At 36.9% G+C, this 13,503-nt stretch overlaps 1 protein-coding gene across 6 annotated transcripts in view; it reads right to left on the minus strand.

Moving 5' to 3' along the window:
- Positions 1–13,460, minus strand: part of LOC110443095 — an 87,273-nt gene extending 73,813 nt beyond the window's left edge. For 4 of the 6 annotated variants that reach the window (XM_021487090.1, XM_021487088.1, XM_021487089.1 and 1 more), the window contains exons 1-3: positions 13,345–13,459; positions 4,869–4,958; positions 1,103–1,294 (exon numbers count right to left, since the gene is read on the minus strand). In XM_021487090.1, the coding sequence (XP_021342765.1) occupies positions 1,103–1,294; positions 4,869–4,958 (282 nt within the window). In that variant the 5' untranslated portion in view covers positions 13,345–13,459. Of the gene's footprint in view, positions 1–1,102; positions 1,295–4,868; positions 4,959–8,579; positions 8,922–13,344 lie in introns of those variants that run through there. The other 2 variants (XM_021487087.1, XM_021487091.1) reach the window with 2 other exon arrangements.
- Between the last annotated feature and the right edge of the window lie 43 nt (positions 13,461–13,503).

Consider the following 13,503-nt stretch of genomic DNA (forward strand, 5'->3'; position numbering starts at 1 on the left):
CTACAAGTTTACGTCTTATTACATACTAGATAGTATTTGTCAAGCGTAATTATAATTATACTTTATCAAATTTTCTAACACTATAAATATATCTTACTCTGTAAAAAGAGATTTTCTAGAAAATATTATTGTAGAATGAAACAATATATTACAAGAAGAAATAATGACATACTAGCTGGTTTAAATCAACTTATTCCTGACAAACATGCGTAAAACATATCTCTTATCCGGTTTTTGAACAACATTAACCTTTACAGAAAAGAAGCTTGAAAATGGAGGACAACATTCCGTGGCCTCACTGTCTCCTCTATAGATAGACATCACCGATAACTTAATCTGAATGTTTGTCGAGAAAAAAACCCACGCACATAATGTCATATAGCATACATACCGATTGCGACCCCTATATCACAGGTACTACAGTGATGCACTTAGGTAGGGTGACCACTATAATGGGTTCTGATTGGATCACATGTATCATGACCCACCAATGGTTTGTGAACTCCACACAAATGACAGATCACTATGGTGATACGGTACACCAGCTGTTGTCATACTAACAGGCAGGTAGTTACATATTTAGTCACTGTCGAAAATGACAGTAGGTGCTGCTACAACATCAGGGCAGACAATGGGTTTACCGACATATTCTGATCATTTGCCAAATACACAACACATCAGACAGTACATTTTAATGGAAGCCCTGCACATCTACAAGTAATATAATGTACAGTTTGTTGCAATATTCTATTTTTTTTAGCCCTGTAAAATGTAAGACGGGTCAAGGATTTATTCTGCAATACATGTACTTGGGAATACTATCATAGGTGTAACATAGTATTCACCTGACAAGTAGTAATCACCATTCTGAAGAGTGTTGGTTATCATTGCAGTTTACTGTTTCATGAACTAGTATTTCTAAGACCTGACTGGTTGGTTTTCATTGCAGTTTACTGTTTCATGAACCAGTATTTCTCAGACTTTATTGGTTGGTTATTATTGCAGTAGCTGTTTCATGAACCAGTACATGTATTTCTTGAACCTAATTGGTTGGTTACCAATCATTAGTTTACATTACCCTACTTAAACAGAAGACAGTTACCTGTTGGAAGCACTTCATGCTGCGGTTCATGAGCATGGTGAGTCGGGTTTGGGACGTGTTCATCTCCTTGGAGATCTGTTTGTATTGACGTGAGTTCTTGTTCAGTGTGGCCAGTTGTGCACTCTGTGAGTTAAAGCTTGCTTGTTCACGGCTCATCTCCTTCTGTAGTATGGAGATGGTGTCCAGCAGGTTCTGTAGTACAACATTGAATCATATATACAACATTGACATTTTATCATATCAATATACAACAATGACATTTTATCATATATACAACATTGATATTTATCATATCAATATACAGCAATGACATTTAATCATATCAATATACAACAATGACATTTTATCATATCAATATACAACATTGACATTTTATCATATCAATAAATACAACATTGACATTTTATCATATCAATATACAACATTGACACTTATCATACAAACACCAATGATCAAGCATCACTCTTTCACACAGACAGAGAAATCACTCAAATTTGTCTATATTGCATATGTTTCATTCCATTCAGGTATATGTTTAGGCGTATGATATCTGCTATTAAGACGTTTTTTTAAAAGGTTTGGTCTACTGACCTCCCTTAATGTTTAAGGTCTCAAAGGAGAAACACAACAACTTTACTGTTTGGCCTAATGACTAGTCAGGACACTATGTATAGTACCAATACCTTAGTCAGGACGCTATGTATAGTACCAATACCTTAGTCAGGACGCTATGTATAGTACCAATACCTTAGTCAGGACGCTATGTGTAGTACCAATACCTTAGTCAGGGTGCTATGTGTAGTACCAACACCTTAGTCAGGGCGCTTTGTGTAGTACCAACACCTTAGTCAGGGCGCTTTGTGTAGTACCAACACCTTAGTCAGGACGCTATGTATAGTACCAATACCTAAGTCAGGACACTATGTATAGTACCAATACCTTAGTCAGGACACTATGTATAGTACCAATACCTTAGTCAGGATGCTATGTATAGTACCAATTCCTTAGTCAGGATGCTATATATAGTACCAATACCTTAGTCAGGATGCTTTGTGTAGTACCAATACCTTAGTAAGGACGCTATGTATAGTACCAATAACTTAGTCAGGACGCTTTGTGTAGTACCAATACCTTAGTCGGGACGCTATGTATAGTACCAATACCTTAGTCAGAACGCTTTGTGTAGTACCAATACCTTAGTCAGGACGCTCTGTGTAGTACCAATACCTTAGTCAGGATGCTTTGTGTAGTACCAATACCTTAGTCAGGATGTTATGTATAGTACCAATACCTTAGTCAGGACGTTATGTATAGTACCAATACCTTAGTCAGGACGCTATGTGTAGTACCAATCCCTTAGTCAGGACGCTATGTATAGTACCAATATTTTAGTCAGGACGCTTTGTGTAGTACCAATACCTCAGTGAGGACGCTATGTATAGTACCAATACCTTAGTAAGGACGCTATGTATAGTACAAATAACTTAGTCAGGACGCTTTGTGTAGTACCAATACCTTAGGCAGGACGCTTTGGGTAGTACCAATACCTTAGTCAGGATGCTATGTATAGTCCCAATGCCTTAGTCAGGACGCTATGTGTAGTACCAATACCTTAGTCAGGGTGCTATGTGTAGTACCAACACCTTAGTCAGGGCGCTTTGTGTAGTACCAACACCTTAGTCAGGACGCTATGTATAGTACCAACACCTTCTATGTAGTTTTTCCTTTATCACTGTATGGGACTGAGTTACCTACCTTTATCACTGTATGGGACAGTGTTACCTACCTTTATCACTGTATGGGACAGAGTTCCTACCTTTATCACTGTATTGGACAGAGTTACCTACCTTTATCACTGTATGGGACAGTGTTACCTACCTTTATCACTGTATGGGACAGAGTTACCTACCTTTATCACTGTATGGTACAGAGTTACCTCCCTTTATCACTGTATGGGACAGAGTTACCTACCTTTATCACTGTATGGTACAGAGTTACCTACCTTTATCACTGTACGGGACAGAGTTACCTCCCTTTATCACTGTATGGGACAGAGTTACCTACCTTTATCAATGTATGGGACAGAGTTACCTACCTTTATCACTGTATGGTACAGAGTTACCTAACTTTATCACTGTATGGTACAGAGTTGCCTACCTTTATCACTGTATGGGACAGAGTTACCTCCCTTTATCACTGTATGGGACAGAGTTACCTACCTTTATCAATGTATGGGACAGAGTTACCTACCTTTATCACTGTATTGGACAGAGATACCTACCTTTATCACTGTATGGGACAGAGTTCCTACCTTTATCACTGTATTGGACAGAGTTACCTACCTTTATCACTGTATGGGACAAATACCTTAGTCAGGACGCTTTGTGTAGTAACAATACCTTAGTCAGGACGCTTTGTGTAGTACCAACACCTTAGTCAGGGCGCTTTGTGTAGTACCAACACCTTCGTCAGGGCGCTTTGTGTAGTACCAACACCTTAGTCAGGACGCTATGTATAGTACCAACACCTTCTATGTAGTTTTTCCTTTATCACTGTATGGGACTGAGTTACCTACCTTTATCACTGTATGGGACAAATACCTTAGTCAGGACGCTTTGTGTAGTAACAATACCTTAGTCAGGACGCTTTGTGCATTACCAACCCCTTAGTCAGGATGCTATGTGTAGTACCAATACCTTAGTCAGGGTGCTATGTGTAGTACCAACACCTTAGTCAGGGCGCTTTGTGTAGTACCAACACCTTCGTCAGGGCGCTTTGTGTAGTACCAACACCTTAGTCAGGGCGCTTTGTGTAGTACCAATACCTTAGTCAGGACCATTTGTGTAGTACCAATACCTTAGTCAGGACGTTATGTATAGTACCAATACCTTAGTCAGGACGCTTTGTGCAGGACCAATACCTTAGTCAGGACGCTATGTATCGTACCAATACCTTAGTCAGGACGCTTTGTGTCGTACCAATACCTTAGTCAGGATGCTTTGTGTAATACCAATACCTTAGTCAGGACGTTATGTATAGTACCAATACCTTAGTCAGGACGTTATGTATAGTACCAATACCTTAGTCAGGACGTTATGTATAGTACCAATACCTTAGTCAGGACGCTTTGTATAGTACCAATACCTTAGTCAGGACGCTAAGTATAGTACCAATACCTTAGTCAGGACGCTTTGTGTCGTACCAATACCTTAGTCAGGATGCTTTGTGTAATACCAATACCTTAGTCAGGATGCTATGTATAGTACCAATACCTTAGTCAGGAAACTATGTATAGTACCAATACCTTAGTCAGGATGCTATGTATAGTACCAATACCTTAGACAGGACGCTTTGTGTAGTACCAATACCTTAGTCGGGACGCTATGTATAGTACCAATACCTTAGTCAGAACGCTTTGTGTAGTACCAATACCTTAGTCAGTACGCTATGTATAGTACCAATACCTTAGTCAGGGCGCTTTGTGTAGTACCAATACCTTAGTCAGGACACTATGTATAGTACCAATACCTTAGTCAGGATGCTACGTATAGTACCAATACCTTAGTCAGGATGCTACGTATAGTACCAATACCTTAGTCAGGACGCTATGTATAGTACCAATACCTTAGTCAGGACGCTATGTATAGTACCAACACCTTCTATGTAGTTTTACCTTTATCACTGTATGGGACTGAGTTACCTACCTTTATCACTGTATGGGACAGAGTTACCTACCTTTATCACTGTATGGGACGGAGTTACCTACCTTGAGGGACATCTCCTGTATAGACTTCTCAAACTCGCCCTCCCCACACTTGAGCAGCTGCCCTGCCTCCATCTGTGTACCACCCGACATCTGCAATCAAAAATAAAATATCACATCATAGAATTTTAGTATCCCTTCAATAAAGACAAGTTTATGTCTCAAAAACATCTACACCAACATTTCAGGACTTTGACGAAGGAAGATGTCATAATTTAAACAAATACTTGATCCACATAGAATATAGGACATATATCAAGCATCACATTGTGTAGTACCGGACTCAATGATCCACATTTAAGGATATAGGACATATATCAAGCATCACATCATTGTGTAGTACCGGACTCAATGATCCACATAGGATATAGGACATATATCAAACATCACATTGTGTAGTACCGGACTCAATGATCCACATAGGGTATAGGACATATATCAAGCATCACATTGTGTAGTACCGGATTCAATGGTGCTGTTGCTCATCATTTCTATTTTCATTTTCAAATACCTGATCCCTTCACATGCTAAAGAGTTTTTATGAACCATTTGTTAACATATCTGCATATATTCAAATGAGTTTTAATGAACAATTCAATTACAGTACATAATCAATTTTACCTTCCAAAATTTCAGTATTACCGGTATTCCTTAATTTACCTGGTAACAATAGATGCAGCAAAGAAACATAGTTAAGATATTTAGTAGACATTATTGTATTCAGCCTAATAGGACTGTACAGTATATATATATATAACTACTGGTCCACACTGACACAATAATTGGCCCTGATACCGTATACTATCAGGGAACTAGACACGCACATTATTGTATTCAGCCTAGTAGGACTGTACAATAACTACTGGTCCACACAGACACAATAATTGGCCCTGATACTGTATACTATCAGGGAACTAGACATGCACATTATTGTATTCAGCCTAGTAGGACTGTACAGTAACTGCTGGTCCACACCGACACAATAATTGGCCCTGATACTGGATACTATCAGGGAACTAGACATGCACATTATTGTATTCAGCCTCGTAGGACTGTACAGTAACTACTGGTCCACACTGACACAATAATTGGCCCTGATACCGTATACTATCAGGGAACTAGACATGCACATTATTGTATTCAGCCTAGTAGGACTGTACAGTAACTACTGGTCCACACTGACACATAATTGGGCCCGATACTGTATACTATCAGGGAACTGACACACACATTATTGTATTCAGCCTAGTAGGACTGAACAGTAACTACTGGTCCACACCGACACAATAATTGGCCCTGATACTGTATACTATCAGGGAACTGACACACACATTATTGTATTCAGCCTAGTAGGACTGTACAGTAACTACTGGTCCACACTGACACAATAATTGGCCCTGATACTGTATACTATCAGGGAACTAGACACACACATTATTGTATTCAGCCTAGTAGGACTGTACAGTAACTACTGGTCCACACTGACACAATAATTGGCCCTGATACTGTATACTACAATGTACACCTTTAGTCACTATGATTTCACTTATAATTATTATATTTAATGAATATATATACTGTATGTGATATCTAAATGAACACTTTTCGCTATAGACCTACCACACACATGTACTACATTACACCAGAGATAAGCTGGTCTTGATAATACAATTATATATATATATATATATAATTACTTGAACATCAAACGTTTTCAGCTTTGGAATTAATTGTCTGATAGAAATTGTACCTGAATGGGATTTCAATGGAACAGGTCACAGCTTACCTCATTTTACTTATTATATGTACATATGTACAGATTGCTCCTCCTGCAGTGATTTATTTAAAGGGTATATTAGGTTTTTCCCTTGACAAGAGGTCCAATGGGCCTGAATCGCTCACCTGGTATTAATTTCACACTTGTTATCTTAAAAGTGGACTAAAATACAACTACAGGCAGAATATTGGTGTTTGATTAATAAGAACCTATTAAAATATTTTAACATATGACACCAGTGACCTTGAATGTCAAACAAGGACATTAGGTTGAACAGAATTTATAGTTTTCCAACCCAGTACGCTTCTAGCAAAATATCATTACCCTGGACTTTTTGGTTATACAGAACAAATCATTTAAAGATTTAAACATATATTGACCACGGTGACCTTGAATATGGGCGATGGTTATTCATTTGAACAAACTTGGTAGACCTTCATCCCAGCATGTTAATGGCCAAATGTCATCACCCTAGGCCTCTTGGTTATTCAGAAGAAGTTGTTTAAATGTTTTCAACATATTTTACCCCAGAGACCTTGAATATGATTCAAGGTCATTCATTTGAACAAACTTGGTAGCCCTTCATTCCAGCATGTTACTGGCCAAATATCATTATCCTAGTCCCCCTGGTTATTCAGAAGAAGTTGTTTAAAGGTTTCATACATATTTGACCCCTGTGACCTTGAATATAAATCAAGGTCATTTATTTAAACATATTTGGTAGCTCTTCATCCCAGCATGTTACTGGCCAACTATCATTATCCTAGGTCTCTTGGTTATTCAGAAGAAGTTGTTTAAAGGTTTCATACATATTTGACCCCTGTGACATTGAAAAATGATAAAGGTCATATATTTGAACAAACTTGGTAGCCCTTCATTTCAGAATGTTACTGGCAAAATATCATCACCCTAGACCTCTTGGTTATTCAGAAGAAGTTGTTTAAAGATTTTAACATATTTGACCCCTGTGACCTTGAATATAAATCAAGGTCATTTATTTAAACAAACTTGGTAGACCTTCATCCCAGCATGTTACTGGCCAACTATCATTATCCTAGGTCTCTTGGTTATTCAGAAGAAGTTGTTGAAAAGGTTTTAAACATATTTGACCCCTGTGACCTTGAAAATTGATGAAGGTCATTTATTTGAACTAACTTGGTAACCCTTCATCCCAGCATGTAAATTGCCAAATTTAAGCACCCTAGGCCTTTCGGTTATTCAGAAGAAGTTGTGTAAAGGTTTTAAACTTATTTGACCCCTGTGACCTTGAATATAAGTCAAGGTCATTTATTTAAACAAACTTGGTAGCCCTTCATCCCAGCATGTTACTGGCCAAATTTCATTACCCTAGGCCTCTTGTATTCAGAAGAAGTTGTTTAAAGGTTTTAAACATATTTGACCCCTGTGACCTTGAATACAGGTCAAGGTAATTAATTTGAACAAACTTCGTAGCCTTTCACCCCAGCATGTTACTGGCTAAATATCATCACCCTAGGCCTCTCGGTTATTCAGAAGAGGTTGCTTAAAGATTTTAACATATTTGACCCCTGTGACCTTGGAAATTGATGAAGGTCATTTATTTGAACAAACTTGGTAGCCCTTCATCCCAGCATGCTTCTGGCCAAATATCATCACCATAGGCCTTTTGGTTACTGAGAAGAAGTTGTTTAAAGTAAAAGGTTGACGACGGACAAACGACGGACGACGCACCATGCCATAAGCTTACTTGATTGTCTATTCCCCATTTTGAAAAATCAAAGAAGTATACTGAATGCATGATTTTCATCACAATCATACAATTTTGTTTTTCGTTTCATAATAAACACACTGACAATCATTCTGATTTTTTGGTAAAGTTGTGTTTTATGAGAATATACATATTATTTTTTTTAACAATAGGAATCCCAGTACTTTCAGTGTGTTTTACAGGTACTCACCTTTTCCTAGTGAATGGATCTAGTTGTATCTTTCCCTTAAATTTCCAGAAATCATATTTTGCCACACCATATAGGCCAATTTTTCACCTCTTAATCCAACTTGATTCTGGAATATTTCACTTCCTAGCATGTAAGTCACAATCAAAATTGTATATATGAAGGCACTTGCAAACTTTCATCAGTTTTGTTGCATATGTACCAGTAATGCAAAGTTGAAGTTTGTCACATTTTTTCTGTCAAAATGAAACCTCTAGGAGTTCTGGATGTATATCTAATCCCTCTAGGTACACCATCTGACAGATGTATATTTGATCCCCCACTTTTTTACTCCAGCTGATGGATGTAAACAAACCAAAGTCGGTGAATAACTTACTGAGGGAATTGATTAGTACCAGTACACCCAGTATATATACACCAGACCGAGGAAAGGCAACCCAAATTTGCATAATTGAACAGTCGGAGATGCTGATAAATGTTGTATATATCCAGTTACATTGCAGATATGTACAAATATTGATTAACTGTGTGTTTTACTGATAATAACCTATTGTATGTAGATAAAATTAGTTAATAAAATTAGTTAATAATCAACTATTACATAAGCTTTAATCATCAGGCTACTCTGTTATTAATAGAACCTTGCTGTGATCAGCAGACAGACCAATCTGGGGTCTAAGCTAGTTATGATCAGTAGACAGCTACATCTGGGGACTAAGCTAGTTATGATCAGTAGACAGCTCCATCTGGAGTCTAACCTAGTTATGATCAGTAGACAGCTCCCCCTTGAGTCTAACCTAGTTATGATCGACAGACTGCTCCCCCTGGAGTCTAACCTAGTTATGATCAGTAGACAGCTCCCCCTGGAATCTAACCTAGTTATGATCAGAAGACAGGTCCCTCTGGAGTCTAACCTAGTTATGATCAGAAGACAGCTCCCCCTGGAGTCTAACCTAGTTATGATCAGTAGACAGCTCCCTTTGGAGTCTAACCTTGTTATGATCAGAAGACAGCACTATCTGGAGTCTAACCTAGTTATTATCAGTAGACAGTCTAACCTTGCTATGATCTGTCACTTGTATTAGCTGCCTATGATCTGTAGTTGACCCTTCCACTTAACCAAACTATTATCAGAAGGCTTATGCTTAAATCAACTGTTTATTCCTTAATCAACCTGTCAGTGTTTGATTGGACCACACTTGTTAATACCAGGGTGTTGACTTTTCCCATAGGTTTACTTGATGTAGTAACTTGAGAGGTACAATACCCTCCTACCTGTTAATGAGCTGGGGAGAGACAGGCTATCAGGTGATATATCACTGTTAAATACAACAATAGACAGCCTGCAACATCTTATCTCATCCATCACCTGTTTGTCCGTCTTGTATCACCTGTAGACCTGTACCTGAACGATAGCACAGGTAGATCTACGTACCTGGACTGTCCTGGACCTGACCGTATCCTACCTACATATATATCTGGCATGGGATACTTTGGTACACTACAGCCTTCTGATATAAGGTTACAATCAATACCTGTTGAATTAATAAACACCTCAGCTTTTACAGCTCCATCCCCGATAATCCAGATACCTGTTTTACTGTAAACAGTTTAATTTTATAAATGTGTCTTATCTTAAGTACATGCTTTTATTTGAAATTCACAAATATGTCTTTTACTGTAATGTTTGTAATTCATGTTGCATGTCTGGGACCCGTAACCTTTGAATACAGCTGAGTAGGGACAGGTAAACTTCCATCTTTTATCACCTTTACAGTCTCCCTATAGACACCAACCTTGACTTCTGAAAACCGCAGACTATCTCAAACATGCAAACTTCAAAGTCCTTCTGTTACCTTGAATGTGTATGAACAGATTGAATCCTCAAAGGTATTTGGTTAAAATGAAAAAAAAATGTTTACAAATGAAATTACATGACTACTGTACCTTTGAGAACTTTTAAAAGGAGAGAATGATCTCCTTGTTGCAAATAGGTCCAAATTAATATAAATATTCGATTAAATGTTATATAAAAATGAGTAGGTATCTAAGTGGCCATATCAAAATAAAAAATCTGTTTGAAAACAAAACAATCTTTTTATTTACACATTGTACACGAGGGATGTAAAATCTGGCAATCTAAATGATAGGATAGATCTTTTATTTTTTTATATTCCAAACTATAACAATGTACATTCCCTATGTGCAGTAAACATGTTCATTGTTCACATACACAAATAATACTTCCAGTTATGTATATTTGATCATCTAAATTTATAACCAGCGAGATCCCATCCATGTGTCAACTATTTATATGAAAATGACAAGTTATAACAATCGACTGCGGGGTCATGGCTAGTGAACATATATCAAAACAGGGTAAACCAGTTCAATTTTCATTTCAAAAGATGAACAGAATTTTCCAACCATAACACCTCGCTAAAGCAGTAAACTATAAAGGTACTTACATCACCTGGAAGAAAAAAATCAGGTTTTATTGGTGCAGGTTTCATCTAAGTCCATCAAAATAGGAACAAAACCTAAAATTTGAACATTTTTTGCAATATATAATACAAATAAGGTACCACCACAGTTTAGAAGTTCATATGGTATTATATTACACTATTTATAGACCAGTCTATTAGAGTATATGGAAGGAGTCATGTCTAAAGGGAGATAATTCAGTGAAATATGTATCCAATCTAGTTTGTGAGGTAGTATTTCGTGGACAAAATGAAGTTACCTGGTATGATGTGTGATATATGAGTTATATGATTTTCTCACAAAATTGTTGTTTAACAATATAATAAAGCAATAGAAAGAACACAGATGTACATAATACATCAGGACTGAACAGGATTTTCTATCTGTAGTTATTACATGTACACATAAAAATATCACTTTAATTTAGCTACAAATCTAAAAATATGATATATATAATAACAAACAGATGTTCTGCATATGCATTGTGAGTTTGAAAACTGTAGAAATTCTGTGTCCACAAATTAGTGACATTTATACCCAGCTATTATAATTGATGATAACACTTGCACAGAAAGATAAGCCAACAAGAATACCAGCAGGTAAAGGTTTATGAATGAAGCTCCCTATTTCCTTGTTTAAAAAAAAAAAAAATGGTAACAAAGCATACCTGTGTCATGTCAGTTTGTTATGCACACATACTTGCATCTGGAGACTACATACCTGGGATACACCTGTGACAGAGGCCAGTCAAATATATAAAGTATCACAATTAATTAAACTGTGCCCTGAAGTACAAGCAATGTACACATCTGACATACCTGTGAAGGCTGGTGGGATTGACAATACAATGCCTGTAGCCTGGTGTGGACGGGGTTTGAAACTAAGGTATACCTTTCTTGAGGTAGTTTTAGAGATTGAAAATTAATATTTTTTTATGCAAAAGATACTTGTTTTAAACTGGACACATCTGAATAGTAACCAAATGTTCCTCGATCATGACTTAGTGAAGGACACATTTTAAAAATCAAAGTACATAATGATACCTTTTATTTTAGGACCACAAAAATGAGGAAGGTTGTGTGTTAAATTATACTGATGTTGTTAACATTAATGTACTGAGGTAGGGGCCATGACAGCGATACCAGAGTCGATATCATTAGCATTGTACTGGGTGTATATTATCTATCACTGATAACCAATGGCCACCTGTATTTAGGTGTAACACTGACCCCCACTCAACACTACACTTACCTATAGAGCTTGACACTGTATAAACATACAGGTACAGATACACTTTCCTGGTCATTGTCTCACTCTCAACTTTGTGTGAAATTTTATAATGTGATTGTGGTCTACTACTGGTCCTAGCTGTTCTCAAAAAGAAATGTTTACAATTCGGACTTCATTGACACATTAGCTTACACCTTGAAGAGGGATATTTCATCCTGTGCTTTAAATAAATTAATGAAACTTCCACTACCTGTTATTTACTGATATATATGATGCATGATCGTCTCAACACCATTGACCTAGAAAACAGTTCTAAAGAGCTCATGACAGAAGATGTGTACATTAGATAATATACGCATGTAATGTGTTTCAAGTCTATTGTTCAGCATAATGATCATCAATTATATATTAATAAGATTTATATATCACCCTATTTATATAACTCATAAATTTTGGTATTAATTCTTTACATTAATTAATTAGTAACACAATAACAAATTAGTTACATTTATTGAGAAATTCTGCATACACAGTAGATCATATGGATTATATTGATATGATTAATTTGATTATTCAAAAATGCTTGCATGTATATAAATGTATAGCATGTTTATAGCACATACCTTAAGCAAAATAAGACAAAAGAGATGTGAAAGTATAAATAAACACAGTGTGTAAATGTAAACGTTACGTGTCCAATACAAATGTGTACTCATTTGCACACCTGTATTGACATTTACCTGTACAATATATATTGTAAGTTTATTTCCTCTTTAAGCGAACAAAAGCGACGGACACGAAAAGTGATAACGACAAGCGCAATACCACCAGAACTGTTATATTATCCGCTGTACCAGACAGCCTGTCATATCCATTACCTTGATGCAGGTGAAAATTACAGGTGGGTTGGTCCAATTATAGCAGTCACTCCCGTAAAGTTCACCGTACATCTGTCGGTTTAGGTGATAATTTTATAAGATATAGTAAAGTCCAAAAATACAGCAGCCCTGAAATTAATTCCGGTTCGTAAATAATCTAAAAACGAGTGGCTTACCTTTTTTTCTACCTCAGAACGACCATGCAGAGCTGTCACTAAAGTTTCCGTTTCCTCCGTTCTACATGATTTACCGCGCCATATTTACATATCGAGATTTGCAGGTGGTGACGAGACTTCACCGATATCTGGATAGTTTTAATCGCCGATAATAGCAGG

This window comes from Mizuhopecten yessoensis, unplaced genomic scaffold, assembly GCF_002113885.1.
Source record: "Mizuhopecten yessoensis strain PY_sf001 unplaced genomic scaffold, ASM211388v2 scaffold716325, whole genome shotgun sequence".
Classification (NCBI taxonomy): Eukaryota; Metazoa; Mollusca; class Bivalvia; order Pectinida; family Pectinidae; genus Mizuhopecten; species Mizuhopecten yessoensis.